Source organism: Peromyscus eremicus, chromosome 2, assembly GCF_949786415.1.
Source record: "Peromyscus eremicus chromosome 2, PerEre_H2_v1, whole genome shotgun sequence".
NCBI classification, from domain to species: Eukaryota; Metazoa; Chordata; class Mammalia; order Rodentia; family Cricetidae; genus Peromyscus; species Peromyscus eremicus.
In genome coordinates, this window is record NC_081417.1 from 120,727,794 (window position 1) to 120,745,762 (window position 17,969).

At 39.7% G+C, this 17,969-nt stretch overlaps 1 protein-coding gene across 1 annotated transcript in view; it reads left to right on the forward strand.

Annotated features, from left to right (window-relative positions):
- The window catches only part of Usp24 (ubiquitin specific peptidase 24), a 139,988-nt gene that overhangs the window by 34,473 nt on the left and 87,546 nt on the right, over positions 1–17,969 (forward strand). Inside the window, exons 4-12 of the mRNA XM_059254608.1 lie at positions 1,688–1,831; positions 2,438–2,560; positions 7,585–7,620; positions 8,307–8,372; positions 11,228–11,293; positions 14,562–14,636; positions 15,192–15,350; positions 16,334–16,448; positions 16,630–16,733. Coding sequence (XP_059110591.1) covers positions 1,688–1,831; positions 2,438–2,560; positions 7,585–7,620; positions 8,307–8,372; positions 11,228–11,293; positions 14,562–14,636; positions 15,192–15,350; positions 16,334–16,448; positions 16,630–16,733 — 888 coding nt within the window. The remainder of the gene's footprint in view (positions 1–1,687; positions 1,832–2,437; positions 2,561–7,584; positions 7,621–8,306; positions 8,373–11,227; positions 11,294–14,561; positions 14,637–15,191; positions 15,351–16,333; positions 16,449–16,629; positions 16,734–17,969) is intronic.

The window sequence follows — 17,969 nt, forward strand, 5'->3', positions numbered from 1 at the left end:
AAAATGGTACCTCAGCAGTTTATGTAAATGTAGCCTTTGGATTTTTGCGCATTTGAGCCAACAGTGGAACTGATGGGTGTTTTGAAAATGCAGAACTGAAGTCCCTCTCTGTAACTATTGAGATCTGGGTTTGTCCAGGGTACCTTTTTTTTTCTTTTTTTCAGGTTTCAATGTGACCAAAGTGAGTTTTTATTGCACAATTTTTTCCCTCTAAAGGGAAATCTTCCAGAAACATGAAACTAGGGAGAACTTGGTGGCACACACCTGCAACTCCAGCATTTGGGAAGCTAAAATGGAGGATTCAGAGTTAGGGTCTATCCTGACCTGAGATTCAACCTCAAAAATCAAACCCCAAAGTCCCCGAGCCAACAACAATTAAAAAAGAGAACACCAGCCAACTAAACAAACATACCTGTGAAGCCATTCTACACATCTACATGTAGTCCTTCATTTTCTCATTCCCTGATCTGGAGTTAGTCTTGAATTAGACATCCTGAGGACTGAAGAGTTGAAGGGTCCAATTTCTCTTATTTTTAATGAATCTAAGACATGCTCTGATTTTATGATAGACCTTTTTTATATTTAATATTTATGCCTAAAAAACAGACAGGCCGGGCAGTGGTGGCGCACGCCTTTAATCCCAGCACTCGGGAGGCAGAGCCAGGCGGATCTCTGTGAGTTCGAGGCCAGCCTGAACTACCAAGTGAGTCCCAGGAAAGGCGCAAAGCTGCACAGAGAAACCCTGTCTCGAAAAAACCAAAAAAAAAAAAAAAAACAGACAGATTGCAATATCTTATTATTTTGAGCTGTTTTAGATTTGCTTAGCCATTTAAAAAGTTAACTATTACTTTTGTACATACCAAGAAAAGGGAAATAAAGGCACAGTAAATTAGTTATTTATAAGTTTGTTCATGTTGAGACTTCTTATTTTGCCAACCAGTGGGAAGATGCAGTCCTTTTTCTGAGATGTGAAAAATGCAAATTGGAAATATGTATGAATCCTTGAAACACATCACCCATATCTTAGATTCCAGACCCACCGATTAATGTTGACAGCTTACCAGCATATATTAATAATGCCTTACATTTATACATGCTCTCATGTTTGTTATATCTTTTGATCTTTATAACATCTTAGTGAGATGAGCAGAAATTACACATCATTAGAGATATTTTTATTATTTGTAATATAATAATGAAGACCATGTCTCTGAGAATTTCATGACTTTGTTGAATTGGGAACCAGTAGTTTCCATAGATGTCAGTTTCTGCTTGCTCTGTGTTACTTGGTCTCCTGAAGTAATAATGAAGAACAGAAGAGCAAATTAAAAAGGGGTGTTTTTCATGCTGGGCCTGGGTGAGCACTCAGGAGGCAGAGGTGGCAGTTGACTTTGAGGCCAGCCTGGTCTACATAGTGAGTTCTAGGGCAGCCAGGACTACATAGAGAGACCCTGAAAAAAATTCCATTTAAACAAGCTGCTTTGATATAAAGAAATTAAAGTTCAAAACAAAACTTTGTATTGACTTTGAGATACTAAAGAAGTTGGGTCACAGTTACTGATCTTAAAGCCATATGCATTCAAAAGGGCACTTTGGTCATACATTTTTGTTACTTGAAATGTACTTGATAAACTGGATTTCTTGTCTGTTTTCCAAGTTAGACTCTGGATTCCCCTTTGTTTTGTAGCTCCTGACATCAAGTGCTGTTCACAAGTGGGGTACTGAAATTCATGAAGGAATCTACAATATGCTGATGCTACTAATAGAGTTGGTTGCAGAGAGAATCAAACAGGATCCAATTCCCATTGGTCTCCTAGGCGTGCTTACAATGGTATAGTATCTTGAAAATGAAATGCTACTCTCTTTGTTTTGATTTAATTGAAGATAATTTGCTACTCTTCCACTTGTAATTAATAACAAATGATAACCATTTTGTCATGAAAAATATGAGCTTAGCTGTCAGAGTCCTTGCCTTTTAGTTTAACAGCTGAGCAGCCATCATGTTTGGAAGAAGTACTGCTCTAGCTTTAACAGACGTTCAGAAGCTTTCCCTGATGACTCCGGTTATTCCTGTCTTAAACACATTTACAGGGGTTCTGCCTTCTCTTCAGCTCTTCCCTTTCTCCTCAGCTTCCAGCTTGTCTCCACTTCTGTCATCTGCTGTACCTGAGCTGCCTCTGCACTCAGGGGTGTTGGTGTTGCTTAGCCTGAAGCCAGGCCCCTCCCCCTGCTAGCTCTATCTCCCTTACCATGGCAGCAGCAGGGCAGGGGAGCACTGTGCCAGGTCTTCGCGCCTGAACTAGCCAGAGCCTGAGTTTTGCCAGTGTTCTGAAACAGTTCCATTAGAGGAGGAACCAAAGGCTGTATTTTTATCTTTTCTAATGCTAATATGTTGCTATAAAAATAGGTAATGTTTCTCTGTTCTCTTTGAATCTAGGCTTTCAATCCTGATAATGAATACCACTTTAAAAACAGAATGAAAGTGTCTCAGAGGAACTGGGCAGAGGTGTTTGGAGAGGGAAATATGTTTGCTATTTCACCTGTATCTACTTTCCAAAAGGTAAATGCAGTTCTTTTTCACCTTTTTAATCCATAAATGTATTGAAAATTTTTCTGTGCTACAAAATTGACAATTTGCATAGAAGAGTTAAAATCATCTGGAAATAAAGGATACACATTCCATGCGGTTTATAGAACTTAAAATTCTTTCAAATGACTTATTTGTTCCTGTAGCTGTTAAGTAATGCTATGAAGAATTTTTTTTATCTGAAATTATATTTGGTGAAAGAAATTACTTCAGTGCCCTACATACTGGATTATCAGAACCACAGTTTAATTGATGTCCCAGTTTCCTAGAGGTATTTGAGAGAGTAGAGCATTTTAAATTACTTGAAATAACTAATTCTACCTAAAAAACAGACTAAAACTAGTCATCAGTGTTATCTAGAATTTTCTTGCAAACACCACAGGCATTGGAACTTTTGTTCTTAACAGTTCCAGATCCAGTATCTGTTTGATATAGAAAGGTCTGCAGTGTGGCAGTAGCATTAAACCCACAAGAAGTGCATAATCTAAACAGTCCTTTAATTCAAACACTGGTTTTTAAGAAACAGTTGAAAGAAGTCAGTTTTAGTTGTAGGAAAGGTGTCTATTACCCTAATAGAATAGAAGTTTGATTTTTAACACTCATTTATTGGCCACTTGCTGCTTATCTGGGATTATTAGTCTAGGTCTGAGAGATGTAACAATACTCCTTGCCTTTATCAAAAAGTGTAATATTATGCAGTTCTTGGCTTATGATTGTTCTCAACAGTATAACTATCTTTGATAGCTTTGCTTTCAGTTTTGAATGACTTGAGTTTTTCAGTATATAGCAAACAAAATTAAAATAATACATAGGGAGTAGCACATTGCAAAACATCATCAAATTGGGTCCTTACAACGTCCAGCAGTGATGATTGGAGCAACCCAATTGTGAGAGCAAACGAAAGGTAACCTCAAACCAGGGCTTGTAGACATTAGCAGAAATGCACTGGGGAAGCCTCCATTGAGGCCAGCTGGAGTTCCCAATGCAGTGTCCTATGCAGAGCAGAGTGTCTCCTTAGGTAAGGCTTCCAAGTAAAAGAAGAAATAGTGACTCAGCCATTTACAGTCACCCAGCAGAAACTGACTAGGAAAACCTTGAAACAGATAAACAGGAACTGGGGTTCCTGATCAAAAGTCCCAGGCTGGGTAGAGCTCATCTCCAAGATGAGCTTTTCACCTTCTCTTTCCTGCTGCAGGTGTTTTTGTACTGTAGGATAAACAGTAGGAACCTGGCTTGGAAATAATTTACTTTCCAGTTGTCCTCAAGGACACAATGATTTTAATACCGTCAGTTGCTTGCTGTTTTCCTTTGTCCTTCTTACAGAATGAAGGAACCAGCCTGCTCCGAGACAGGAAACTTTGGAGGAGACAAGAGAGCCTCCTTGTTCCCAGAGTCAGCTTTCAACAAGCTTAAAGCATAACAATTTACCAGTATAATGTACAATACAGTAGTATAGTAGAGGAAAAATAACAAATTACAGTAAAATAAACATTCAGTGTAATTCTCTCCTATGTGTAGAATATGGAGGAGGGATTGGTTAGTACAGTGGTGCCGTGAACACAGTCCTAGCACTGAGTGTCAAGGATGGTGAGTTTAATCCCACAGTATTCTTATGAGTTAGGTACTCTTTTATTCTCTTTTCCCGCATGAGAAATTAAAACCACCTAAGTACTTCACCAGGGCCAAGTCCCAATAAGAAGAATTTATGCAGTCATGAAATTTAACTTACAGGGTATGCTCTCCCTAAACACTGAAGTCTTGTCTTCACATTTGTTGTGTTACATGGCAAATTTGTGTAAAAGCACTGCATTTTGTGGTTTACTGCAGGTAAGTACTCAGCAGACATTCTCCTCTCTTCACGGTCGCTACTGAGACCAGAACAGTTCAGTCTTTGCCCTCCTTTTCCCACAAGGGAATTACTTCTCCCGTCAAGGTCCTGGCCTCCTGGCCTCTGCCTTCTCCAGCATTTGCTTCTTAGAGCTCCTATTCCTTAAGCATGCTCTGGTGTTTTCTGTCGCTGAATGTTCTGCCCTTAATATCACATCCTTTATACCTTCAGCATGGATTCTCTTTTCTTTCTCTTTCTCACACCCAAACCTCATGAAAAATTCCAGGTTTTCCCCTGTCATTCACAATGACTACCCTAAACTTTTAACTTACAGACTAAACAAAACCTGAATTCCACTGTCTTTATTCTCCTCTGAGCAATGCACATAAACCTTAGCTTGTTTCCTGTGGTTCCCCCAACTTCTAATTCCTACCCTGTTATCTTTAGTGTACAATCTCCTAGTCCTTTCCTGACTTTTTTTAAACCTATAAAAGAGGTAGCTCACTCGTAAAATATGCTTTAGTTGGGTGTCTATTAGTGATTGACTTTGTTATTAATGGCCTGAACCTTTATTTCACACTTCTTAATATTTTCATTGGCCTTTAAATTCTGGGCTGATAGCTAATTTTGTCAGAATAATAAATTAGCATTGCAGTGGCTTTGACTGGGCCCGTCGAGAAGTTGGCTGCTAGTCGGATTCTTTATGAGCTTCTTTCCTCACTGGCTTCATTTTTAGACTCTTCTTCTTCCTTGATGCTTCTCTTTTTAACTCTCACGAGGCTGATCAAGATATTCTTAGTCGGGCAGTTGTGGTACACGCCTTTAATCCCAGAACTAGAGAGGCAGAGACAGGCAGATGTGTGTGAGTTCAAGGCCAGCCTGGTCTACAGATCCAGTTCCAGGACAGCCAGGGTTGCACAGAGAAACCCTGTCTACAAACAAACAATATTCTTACTGTTCCTTTTGGTTAATACCTTGTGTGCATGCACACAGACGAGGGGAGGTGTGTGTGGATAGGGATTAGGTATGTGGTACATTTGTTCATGTGGATTTGCACACAAGCAGGTCTTTGTGCACATGTGTGTATGTAGGCCAGAGGTTGATGTCATGGTTGATCTCCATGTTGTTGAGATAGCAAGCCCCTTACCAACTGAGTCCTTGAATGCCCTCTTGTGCTTAATATTTTGTATCAGTTCTGGCACTTTTCAGCCATTATCTTTTAGTGAATTACTTTTTTTCTATCAGTCTTTTTTCTTGTGGAACTTGGATTAGACACGTTAGACTGTCTCATTCTGTCTTCCATGTCACTTCATCTTCTCCATTGTTGTGTCTCTTTGTGCTTTATTTGTGATTTTTTTCTTGTATCTATAGTTCAGTTTCCTTTTTTTCTATTTGTATTTAGTTTTCTATTTAACATGCTGATTAAATCTTTAACTTCGGTATATATGTGTATTTTGTTTGTTTTGTTTTTGAGACAGGGTCTCCTATAGCCTAGACTGGCCTCGTGCTCCTGACCTTTGTGCCTCTTCCCAACAGTTGGGATTTCAGGGATTACTTACCACATTATTGGGTCCCTCACTGCTACCCAGCTTTGATCCAGGCCTTCCTCTCTTGCTGCTATACTTTCTGTAAAGAATGTCCTCTTCTTGCTGCTACAAATGTCACCTTAGTGATGATAACTTCAGTTCATCTTTGTGGCTCAAACTCTTCTTGGAGCACACCTGAGTAAGGCGTTAGCCACCTCCTCTTAGTTGTCACACAGTTCTCAAGAGTCACATGCCTACAGAGGTCTTGCTGGTGCCTGCCCAGCCTCTTCTTTACCTCTGAGTAAGTAACATCACTGTCTATCTCAGTGCTCAAGCTAAACCAGAGTTATCAAAACCATCCTGTCTTCTTAGTCCTTGTGTTCAGACCGTAAACGGATTCTTTGATTTAAACCCAGTCATGCCTCCAGTGACCACTCTTGTCTTTCTGCAGCCGTTCTGCTCCACACACCCCCTGTCCTAGTTAGTCTTCTGACTGGTTGTCTGGATGCTTCCCAATCTTACATTCTTTCATGCCGTTGCATTCTCTGCAGAACTGCAAGTGACTGTCCTAGACTGTAACACCCACACCACCCTTTCTTGAAACACTTGGTTGCTGCCCTGGCCTTTACTTTTGTATGCCCTTTCCCCCGGGCTGTTCTCCACAGCCCCCTGTCACCCGGGCCGTTCTCCACAACTCGGCACATGCAGCCTGGGAGAGCTTTCTCGTAGTGTTTCACACAGTGGACTCTTCTGCCTTCTCCAAATAGGCTTGGCTGTTTCTGCACGGATTATCCTTTGTTGTGTCATACAGTCTTTCAGGAGCTCCACTCCTCATAGACAAACCTCCTTCTAGTCTTTAAAGGACCTTTTGCCTTTTGTTTTATAGGATGGGTTATCATAATTTGAATTGCTTGTGTATGTGGTGATTTTCTGGTTTTTAACTGCTGAAATATGAGCTCTGTCAAGTGGGTGTGACATCCCTTCCTGTCTAAACCTAAGACCCAAGTGCCTAGAAAAAGAAAAGCGAGGAGAAGGGAGAGTGAGGAAAGAGCTTGTTTAAGGGTGTTAGTGATAAAACTGGGACTGAACTTTAATCTCGGGATTCTAGATGTCTACCTTTTAGGTGATAATTTTAATTTCTAAAATAGAATTTTCAGCCATGTGTGGTGATGTACTCTTGACATTCCCAACACTCGGGAGGTAGAAGCAGGAGAGTAAGGGATTCAAAGCTAGTCTCAGTTGCCTAGCAAATTCAAGGACAGTCTGAGCTACCTGAGACCCTGTTTTGGAAAACCACAATAAATAAAATATAACTTTCTTAGAGAATTTAACTTGAGTTATTCTATTCCTGGAGAACTTAACAATACCAGCTTCTCCCAAATGCATGAATGTTCCTCATGTGACAATCCCATGAAGGTCTAGATATGTCAGAGACTTTGAAAAATCTAAATTTATATGCTTCAAAAATTGTATACGATAATGTCAAAGACTTATATTAAGAAACATTTGGGAAAGACTTTTGAAATATATTCCAAATTTTAATGCTTTTTCTTCAGATTTCCTATTTAGGAAATAAAAAATGCGAAGATTAATAATGAGGAAACTTATATTACCATATTAATTTTGACTTTATTTTCTCACAGGAGCCTCATGGATGGGTTGTGGACTTGGTAAATAAGGTATACACTTTTATTATTACTTTGTTTTTGAGTACTATTCCCATTTTCTAGTGTGATTTCTGGTAGTTGGGTATTTTAAACATGTATTAATTATTTTTCTGTTGCTGTGATGAAATACCATGACCCAGAGCAGTGTAGAGAAGAGTTAATTTTGGGTGGGTCACAGTTGAGGGCAGAGTCCATGAGGCTGGGAAGACATGGCGGCAGGAGGCAGAAGTGGGAAGCTGGCTGATCACATCCTGGGTATACACAGGAGCCAGTGAGTAAGAACAGGAAGTGGGATGAGACTGTAAACCCTCAAAGCCTGCTTCCAATGATATACTTTCTCTAGCAAGGCTGCACTTCTCAAGGTTTCATGGCCTCTTCAAACAGTGCCACCAGCTGGGGACCAAGTATTTAAATGTATGAGCTTATGGGGGATAGTTTTCATTCAAACCACCACAAATAAGAATGTTTCACTGAGGAGGAATGTTGTATGGTTCCTTCTCTGTTTGTGTATGTGATATCAAGTTTTGGGTTAGCACATCTCCTTACAGTATACCTTAGGAGCATTAGAACTGCATTCCTAGTGTTCCAAGAGCAATCTCACAGAGCATAGTAGTAAAGTAAAATATTAGCCTTAATTCTTGGCTTAAATTATTGCTGTGGAGCTTTTCTAAATATATTCATGCCTGTTTTCTTTTCAGTTTGGAGAATTGGGTGGATTTGCAGCAATCCAAGCCAAACTCCATTCAGAGGATATAGAACTTGGGGTGAGTTAAACCACTCGCTGTGCTCTGTGTGCAGGTACACTTTATTTGAGTTGGTATACAGCTAGGAGACGTGGTCTGAATGCAGCGAGTTAAATATTAAAGTTAATCAGGCTGGGGAGAAGCTGTCGTTCGTACAGCTCTTGTGCAAGCTTAAGAACCTGAGTTCGATCCCAGCACCCACATAAAAAGCCAGGCACGATGTACATGCTTGTAATAACAGCACTGGGAGGCAGACAGGCAGATCACTGGGACATGCTGCTCACCGCAATCGGCTCTATGCAGAAGTGATGTGCTGAAACACCATCCCTACGTGTGAAAAATTGGGCAGTTCCTGTGGGACAATGACTAATCAGCTTCCCTGGTCCCTCTTTGGAAGAAGGCAAAATGTTAATCAGGAAGAGAAACTGATGGTGTGGTAATAGACTGACCTTGCTGCTGCCACAAGCTGGGAAGCCTCGTCTCCCTATCTTAAGAGTTGCTTAGGCCGTTGATTATCATTTGATCCCTGTTAAGTATATGAAGTATGTTGAAAATGGCTTTTTGACATGAAAGATAATAGTGATTTGAACAAGAAAAGAAAGAAAAATGCCCTGAGAAAAAGTTTTGTCTAACGTATTTGTTTCTCACAAACTGGCTGTGTAGGCATTGGGTGATGTTAGAAATTAACTTCGTTTCTCAAGAGTGTTGAAAAAGGTCAAGAATTCTCTAGCCTTTAATAACAAAGAACACCCCCAAATTTCTACCCTACCTGGATAAACATTGGAGAAGGGTACACACACACAGGATTGAAGGCTTATTCTCTATTGATATTAAATGTTTGGAGTTAAAAACTACCCAAATCTTCCCTTAGGTCAGATCATTTTCGAAAATACTCTTACTGGCAGCAGTGATTGTGGGGGAAGGGGCTGTACATTGAGGAGATAGTACACTCGGCTCTCATTTTCAAAATAAGTATAATTAAAGTTTCTTGATAAGTGCCTGATTTCTGACCAATTAAGGTGACTGTGTCCCAGAATAAATTTAGGCCATATGATAAGACTGTTTAAGTCATATTTTTTTAACTTGAAAAATACTGGGAAAAGAATCACATTCCCACCAGTTAAAAAACACCTGCACTGGAAAATGAAACTGGTCTATCCTATATATCCATCTACGCCCTATGTTCCTGTCCCACTCTCCCTTCTCCTTCCTCTCCCTTTCTCTAAGACAAGTTGTTGTCAGGCTGTACACAGTAGGACATTTTCACTGTCATATTAGAGACCATTCATGTTCTCAGTGACCCCAGGTTACTTGTACAAAGACTGAACCGTGTTGCACTTGCTTGGTAATGTTGTTAGATTGTTTGTTAGTTTTTACTGCTACAGAAAATGTTCTTTATATGTGTGTCTTCATGTACACATGTTTGTAAAGGATCAATTCTTAATGACTATACATTTTAGAATTGCAGTTGACTGCTAAATCTCCTTCCAAAAAGCTATACCACCAGTCTATACTCATACAAACCCATTTTACAGTATGACTGATAATGCTAAATATTTTTTAATCTCTGGTTTTCTAATATAATTAACAAAAATGGTATTTTGCTATTTAGTTTGCAGTACTCTGTTATTGTGTGAACTAGAGCATTTCTCTGTATGATTATTGTCTATTTGCATTTCATCTGTAAATTGACTTTTTAGATCTCAAATAGTCATCTTTAACTTTTAGGAATTCTTTTAATAGTGAACTAATTTTGTGTGAATGTACATGAATCTGTATGGGAGGGTGTGTGGCACGTGTGTGGAGGTCAGAAGAGAGCTTGATAATTGTTCTTTCCTTCCACCATGTGGGTCTGGAGGATTAGACTCAGGTTGTCAGCTTTGGCCGCCGGGACCTCTACCTCCAAGCCTCCTTGCCAGCCTTATTTGTATTCGTGATGTCAGAAATTACAAAATTCTGCATAATCATACTTTTCCTTAACGGCTTCAAAGTTTTTCAGACTTGCTTAGGGAACATTCTCCCACTTCAAGGTTATAATTTTTTTATGCTTTTATAATTTTTAAAACTTGGCTCTTGGTTTACTCAGTTTATTTTTATATATTGTATGACAAGGATCCAGTACTTTTCTTTCCAATAAATGACCAGTTAAACAAGCTCCTCTGACTAACTCTTGCTTCATTACCATTGGTGTTTCTGGTTTTGTCTTATCTTCAAGGCCCGTGAGTGTGCTTTGTTCCTGGACACCTCTTGCCTTCATTCACTGCTGATGCAGCCTCTTTAATTACTGGCCTACTACAGTGCCCGCTGTCACTGTTCTCTAAAATCTGTCTTATCTTGATAGTTTTCACACTTGTTTATAATCAGAATGTCAGGAAAAAAGTCACTGAGGCCATGTTTGGAATAGCATTAAAATGTAGGTCAGTGAACAGAGAATTGACATTTTTATAATTGATGTTTCCCACTCAGGAACACAATGTCTCCTCATTTATTTGGGCTTTCTTTATGTATTTTACTAACTTTTTTTCCCCTCAGATAAGCTTTAACTTTTTGGGGGTGGGGGCTTAGAGGATATTTTACTTCCTCCTCAAATATTCTCTTCTTTTCAAAATAAAATGTTTCAGTTTTCATCATTATAAACTTTAGAATCATTTCACTCAGTGCTTCAGGGTAGTTTTGTTGACATTCTAATTTAGATGTCTATGTTAATCTAAGTGTGTTGTCTTTCTGTCCAGAAACTTAGTTTATCTAATCATTACTTGATGACGTGACCAAGTCACCATTTACGTTTTTCTCAGCTGTATGAGAAGGATTTGCTTAATTGTAAAAGGTAAAACGCTCCCTCACATTGCACTCTGGTCTTCACTGTCTTCCCACAGGCCGTCTCAGCGCTGGTGCAACCCTTAGGGGTGTGTGCAGAGTACCTCAACTCCTCCGTGGTACAGGTAGGAGTAAACCATTTTATATCGCTGCCCAAGACGTGACAAGTACTAGCTTTGTTATTACGAGGTTCTTCAGAATGGTGCTTAATATAGAATAACTTCTGGTTTTCAAAATGGCTGCACTTTTAGTGAAAATACTGTTAGAAAAGTAACAGTTTTCTAAGTATAGGGAGCCCTCTAACATTGGGGCTTTTTTAAAAGATTGATTTTTATCAAATAGTATTTCTTGGTATTGTTGTTTATCTTTTCTATAAAGAAGAATTGTGTATCCCTGTCTTCTTCACAGAATTCTTTCAGGGCTTGTTGCCATGGGTTCTACTTGATCAGTTTGGACCATCAACTGGGCATGCTTACTGCCTAGTCTCTCTCTTCTGAATAGTAGCTTGGCAGCCTGTCATGTCTGACTTCCTTCCTTTGAGAAGTATAAGTCATCAAGTCTAAAGTAGTCAAAGCTGTGAGTGTTCAGTTCTGTGTGTGTGCGTGTAGGTGTACAAACACTGCCATCTTTGTGTGTGTGCGTGTAGGTGTACAAACACTGCCATCTTTGTGTGTGTGCCTTTAGGTGTACAAACACTGCCATCTTTGTGTGTGTGCCTTTAGGTGTACAAACACTGCCATCTTTGTGTGTGTGCGTGTAGGTGTACAAACACCGCCATCTTTGTGTGTGTGCCTTTAGGTGTACAAACACCGCCATCTTTGTGTGTGTGCGTGTAGATGTGCAAACACTGCCATCTTTGTGTGTGTGCCTGTAGGTGTACTAACACTGCCATCTTTGTGTGTGTGCCTGTAGGTGTACTAACACTGCCATCTTTGTGTGTGTGCCTGTAGGTATACTAACACTGCCATCTTTGTGTGTGTGCCTGTAGGTGTACTAACACTGCCATCTTTGTGTGTGTGCCTGTAGGTGTACTAACACTGCCGTGGAGGCCAAGGAGTCAATACCAGCTTTCTTCCTCCTGCTCTCTACCTCTGTTTGTTTGTTTGTTTGTTTGTTTGTTAACTAGAGACAGGGTCACTCACAGAACCTGGAGCTCACTGACTGGCTTTCTAGCTGGCCAGTGAGCTCCAGGATCTTTCTGTCTCTGGGCATTGGGATTGCAGGCATACACTGCCACTTTAAAGAGGGGTGGGGGTCCTGAAGATCTGAACTCAGATCCTTATAATTGTACAGCAAGCCCAGCACTCATTGGCACACCATTCTTGTCTCTTGAATATTCAGTTTTCTAAATGCTGAAGGCCTGTTACACTTCTGGTTTCTCTGTTTCAGTTAATAAGTTATCAAACAATGTCTTATCAGAATACTTCCATTTTTAATTTTATTTGTAAGTCAGTCTGTGAAAGCTTACATAGATTGTTGAAATCATATCAAGCATAGTGCCCCTTGGGTACCCTGTTCCTTTTTGCAAGTATACCGTTTTGTTGGGGACAGTTTAACCGGAGTGATACCATTTTTTTTTTAGCATGTGTGAGAAATTTGTACCATTTCTAAATGTTTTTTTTTGTTTGTTTGTTTTTTTGTTTTTTGAGACAGGGTTTCTCTGTGTAGCTTTGCGCCTTTCCTGGAACTCACTTGGTAGTCCAGGCTGGCCTCGAACTCACAGAGATCCGCCTGGCTCTGCCTCCCGAGTGCTGGGCATTTCTAAATGTTAAGTGCTTTCTTTAAACATCAAAGTAGTATGTAAAAATTCTTAAGGAAACAAGGTAGTATTTAGATATTTTCTTAATTCTGTATATTAAGTTCTTTAGAAATGTCTAATGTTATCAGTTTATTAAGCATATTGATATAAAGTTTTTTGCTATCCTTTAATTTTTGAGATGAAGTCTCATGTAGTACAGGCTAGCCTCAAACTTATCATGTAGTCAAGAATGACCTTGAACTCCTCATCTTCCTGCTTCCACCTCCTGAGTGATAGGATCGCAGGTATGTAACAGCACATCAAGTTTATTCAGTGCTGGACTCAGCCCCAGGGCTTCATGCTTCCTTGGCAGGCACTCTACCAACTGAGCTGCATTCCAGCTCTACTCGGTAACTTAGTAGCTGAAACACTAAGACACACAAAACAAATTAATTTGAGTTTTTGAAACGATTGTTAATTATAATTAATAATAATTTAATTAACTTAATGAATCAAACTCAGGGCTAGATTTTAAATGTATGTATTCCATGGAAGAAAATTCAGCATAAATACTCTAAATGCTAATTAGTTGAGTTCTTGAGAAGTTGTAGATTGTGTGTACATACACACACATATATAAGCAGAGTACACTCAGAAAAAAGTGAGAACTGGAAGATACAGCTACTGTCATCTTTAGTTCTGCTGTTTAGACCTAAAGTCAGTCATCTGCACACACTCCATGGTACATTAGCTGGCATAGATTGTCTCCATTACTTGCTCCTCTGTGTGACTTTCGAAGACTCTGCTCTGTCCCCCCTCGTGTAGAACGGTGACAGTAGCAGCACCTATCTCAGAGTGGCCTGGCACAGGCTGACAAGAGCCCTGACTCACAGCCCACAGCCTCCCTGTACTGTTGGCATCTGTGGGAAGGAAGAAAGTCTATCTGGATTATTGTCTGATGTCATTTTCATGCACTGGCCATGTATTCTTGCCTCTGACAGCCAAATACTACTTTTCTTACCTTATTTTTTTTTAATTGTCTTATTTCATTGGAAGGGTCAATTTACCTCTGGTTAATAGTTTACTGTTTCTCATAAAACAATTTAGAGTTAAATACATGATTGTGTTCCTATTCTGGAGCAGTGTGTCATGTATCTCATTCATAACAAAATTAGTCTGTATGTAGCATGTTTTGCATATTCTGTGCTTATTTGTATCCATTTTTAAAAGTCAGATATAAAAAATTTATTTTGTTATAAAAGCAGTCATACCAGGCCTGGGAGTCAGAGACAGGCAGATTTTTAAGTTAGAAACCAGACTAGTTCCAGGTCAGCCAGGTCTATCTGCATAGTGAGATCTTGTCTCAAACAAACAAACACAAAGGTAGCTATACCTATTACTGTTTTAAAAGGGCAGTCCATGTATCTTGCATTGTTCTTCAGATAGCTCTTAGAAGATGTAGTGAGAGGAACTGGCTCCTGTTACATTGAAGAAACAGTTGAGGGCACTTGGGATGGTCAGTTAGTTAGTGGTGAGACTGGTGACTAGAAGTCATACCTGTCACTGTGCCCTGTCCTTTGTGAATGACAGGTAAGGAAGTAGCTGCTCGAGCGCAAATCCAGGAGTTCTTTTTAACTAGTGTTTTCTGTTTACAGCCTATGCTAGACCCAGTCATCCTTACCACAATTCAGGATGTTCGGAGTGTGGAGGAGAAGGACCTCAAAGACAAGGTAATAGAGCCTATGCTGGTTAGTCCATGCTAGCCAAGCCAAGTCTTGGCAAGTTCCCGTGCCATTGCTTTCTGGATTCTGATGACATGCTGTCCACATCAAATTAACTTGAAGTTCCCTGACCCCATCCCCAAAAAGCTATTTTCAAAACAACTGAGCAGAGTGTTATCTCAGTAAATAGAACAAATATGGTATTCTCATGAGTGAGTGATACCATTCAGAGTTTTTTTAAACATGATTTTGATGGTGTTATAATCAGAATAGATTGGAATAATACTGAATTTTCAGTGTATCTGAAGTAGTTTAGAGCAGTTTTAACACTGAGGAAGACTTTCCTACCTTGAATCCCTTCTATAACAATTACCTTTTCCTTGCTCCTCACCAATGAGCTTAACTTTTGCTTAGAAGCAAATGTAGTTAATTGGTCATGTAAAATACGAGCTGTCCCCTGGCCACTGTTACCCTATACTGTGTGTATTATGAGAATTAATATCAGGATGTTTTACAGTTTTTGTTTCTTTGTTTGTTTGTCTTTCTGTTTTTATTAAATGAAAGAGATTGGTTAGCATCCCTGAGCTCTTATCTGCCATTAAGTTACTTTGCATGCGTTTCCAACCGGATCTGGTGACGATTGTGGATGACCTTCGCCTTGACATCCTGCTGCGCATGCTGAAGTCACCACATTTCAGTGCTAAAATGAACTCCCTCAAAGAGGTAAGTGTGTACTTGTTTCAGGAGACTTCACTCAGATGTGGCTAGTAATAGAAAGGTGGGTGGAGAAAGAATAGTTTCTCTTGACCATGTAAGACAGAGATAACAATGGTACTGTATGGGAATTGTCTGTTAGTAAGGTTATATTTGTAGTTTCAAGATTTGCTCTCTGAAAAGCTTTGTGAAATTTCCTACAGTATCATCCTTAGACATTTACTAAGGAACAATTCTTTTTATTTCAGATATAACTTTATCTTCTAGCTGATGTTAGGACAAAAACGAAGTGACTGACACTAGTTTGAGTCTAGACAAAATGTGAAAATACTTTTCCTCAGCTTCCTAAAGTTCACTTTAGATCTGCACAGTGTGATTGGGTTCAGTGACTGGCAGGTTAAGCCAGTACCGTTCGGCCATGATACCCGTTAGTTTTCCTTTAGTTTTGGGATTTTGGCCTCTAAGTCAAATCAGCTCATCTTGGACCCTTTTAAGTCAAAAGAAGAATTTCCTGAAAGAAGACTGAGCTATTTCACATATGTAAAGAGTTGAATAATCAGACCATGAACTTGGGGAAAGAACGTGTGAACAAGTACAATTGACCAGTCCATCTGTCCTGTAGTAGAGGTCACAGCATGGACAGTTTACAAGCTGAGTAACCAGAAGTGTCCATCTCCAGAGAGGGACTGCTGCCTCTTTCTTCTCAGTTATAAAATGTGGAGGGCAGTTGTGCTTGCAGTTTGGGTTAGAGCCTCATCAGCAAGCCAGTCATGGGTGGTCTAAGGGGTGTGAAGAGCTGAGAATGATTGTATGTGCCTTTTAAAGAGTCGTTACCATTAGGAGTCTGTTAGTGTTGAAGAAGTACATTGGTTTTGAAGTATTCTGTTTAACTATCAAACTGCACTAGATATGTCTGTAAAAATGATGTACAGTATGAGAGGAGATTTTGATTATGTGTGTTTGATTCAGTTGTGCAAATGCTGTCATTTTAGGTAACGAAACTAATAGAAGACAGTACCCTGTCCAAGTCTGTGAAGAATGCTATAGATACAGACCGATTGCTGGACTGGCTAGTTGAAAACTCAGTTCTGTCAATTGCACTGGAAGGTAAGTTGCTTTTGAAAAAAAAAAATTACTTGACATGTAGATGGTTTTTATTTTTAAAAGGTGCAAAAATTTTGTTTCTTTTTATTAGCCTTTAAATAATCTTATGAAGTTATTATTGCTTTGAGTTAATAGAACCATTAGTCACTATATTTGGTTTCCCCTCTGATGTTTCCTCCATTAGGCAACATAGACCAAGCACAATACTGTGACCGCATAAAGGGAATTATTGAACTCTTGGGCAGTAAATTGTCATTAGATGAACTCACTAAAATTTGGAAGATACAAGTAAGTTGGACAGAATTATTTTTGCCTTTTTCTGATAAGTTTGTACCATAGGAAAGGAGGTAGGGTGGTGAGGAGGCTGGGAAATGGGACCTCATCTGATTTTAACTCGAAGACCTATATCTAATCTGGTTTACAGTTGATTAAGATTGCATATATATAAGGGTTGAGTTGGTGCTGGACTTAAAATTACAGCCCTCTGCCTGAGTTTCCTGAGTGCTGGGATTATAGCTGTGTTTTATCATGCACAGCTTGTATTCCTTCTGAAATTTCCCATTAATTTATTCTTTTCTACTTTGCTTTTTCCCCTCTCAAGCCTTAATCTGTTGCCCTTTCCTCACCACAAAAGCTTTCACTAGTCAGTTTCACCCACTCCTGTGGCTTAATGACATTTGTTTGTTGCTGACTATGAATCATTCCTCTCATTCAGACCAAGCAGTGCAGCATATGTATGTGGCTCACCTAATTACTAAACCATAGTGAAATCTGAAATCTGGTGCTTTTCTTAACTGTGTCCACCTAATCAGTGTCAGTCAAAATCTGGTCAGAAACAAACTGTGCTAGGCATTTTAGACACATGGAGTTTACCCTGGGGAATTGTTTACAAAGCAGGTATGCACAGGGTACACAGGCATACTTACAGACAAAACACCCATAAAATAAACAGTTTTGTTTTTTAATTTAAAACAAACAATAACAAAAATGGTGTTGCTAAGGTGGAAGAATGGTGGGAGGAATGGATAGAAAGCGGAGCATCAAGTCCAAGGAGGGATACCTGCTTTGGGAGGTGCCTTCACTACAGGTGCTGAAGCTGGGAAGGGCCACTCCCACTAGTACTGTCAGAACCCTGCTGCCTCACCAGCCCGACATTCATTCTCTGAGCCCGAACCCAGAGTACACCTTCCTTCCTCCCTTCCTTCCTCCTTCCCTCCTTCCCTTCCTCCCTCCCTTCCTTCTTTCTACCTTCTCCTCTCCCAGTACTCCAGTACTCTAATACTCACTGACAGAGTATTAGAGGAAGCTAGCTGACAGAGGACTGTGGGAATACAATCAGCTGATTCGCTTCCCAGCATTACAGAGCAGACTGCAGTTAGGGATGAGATTAAAGAAAAGCAGTCCTAGGTCCCTAGTTGAGTACTCTCACATAATGTTGTTTTCTGAGTATATATTTTGAACCCACATGAGGTTGAAGATTGGGGTGTGTGTATGTGTGTGTGTATTCATATATTCCTACTACAT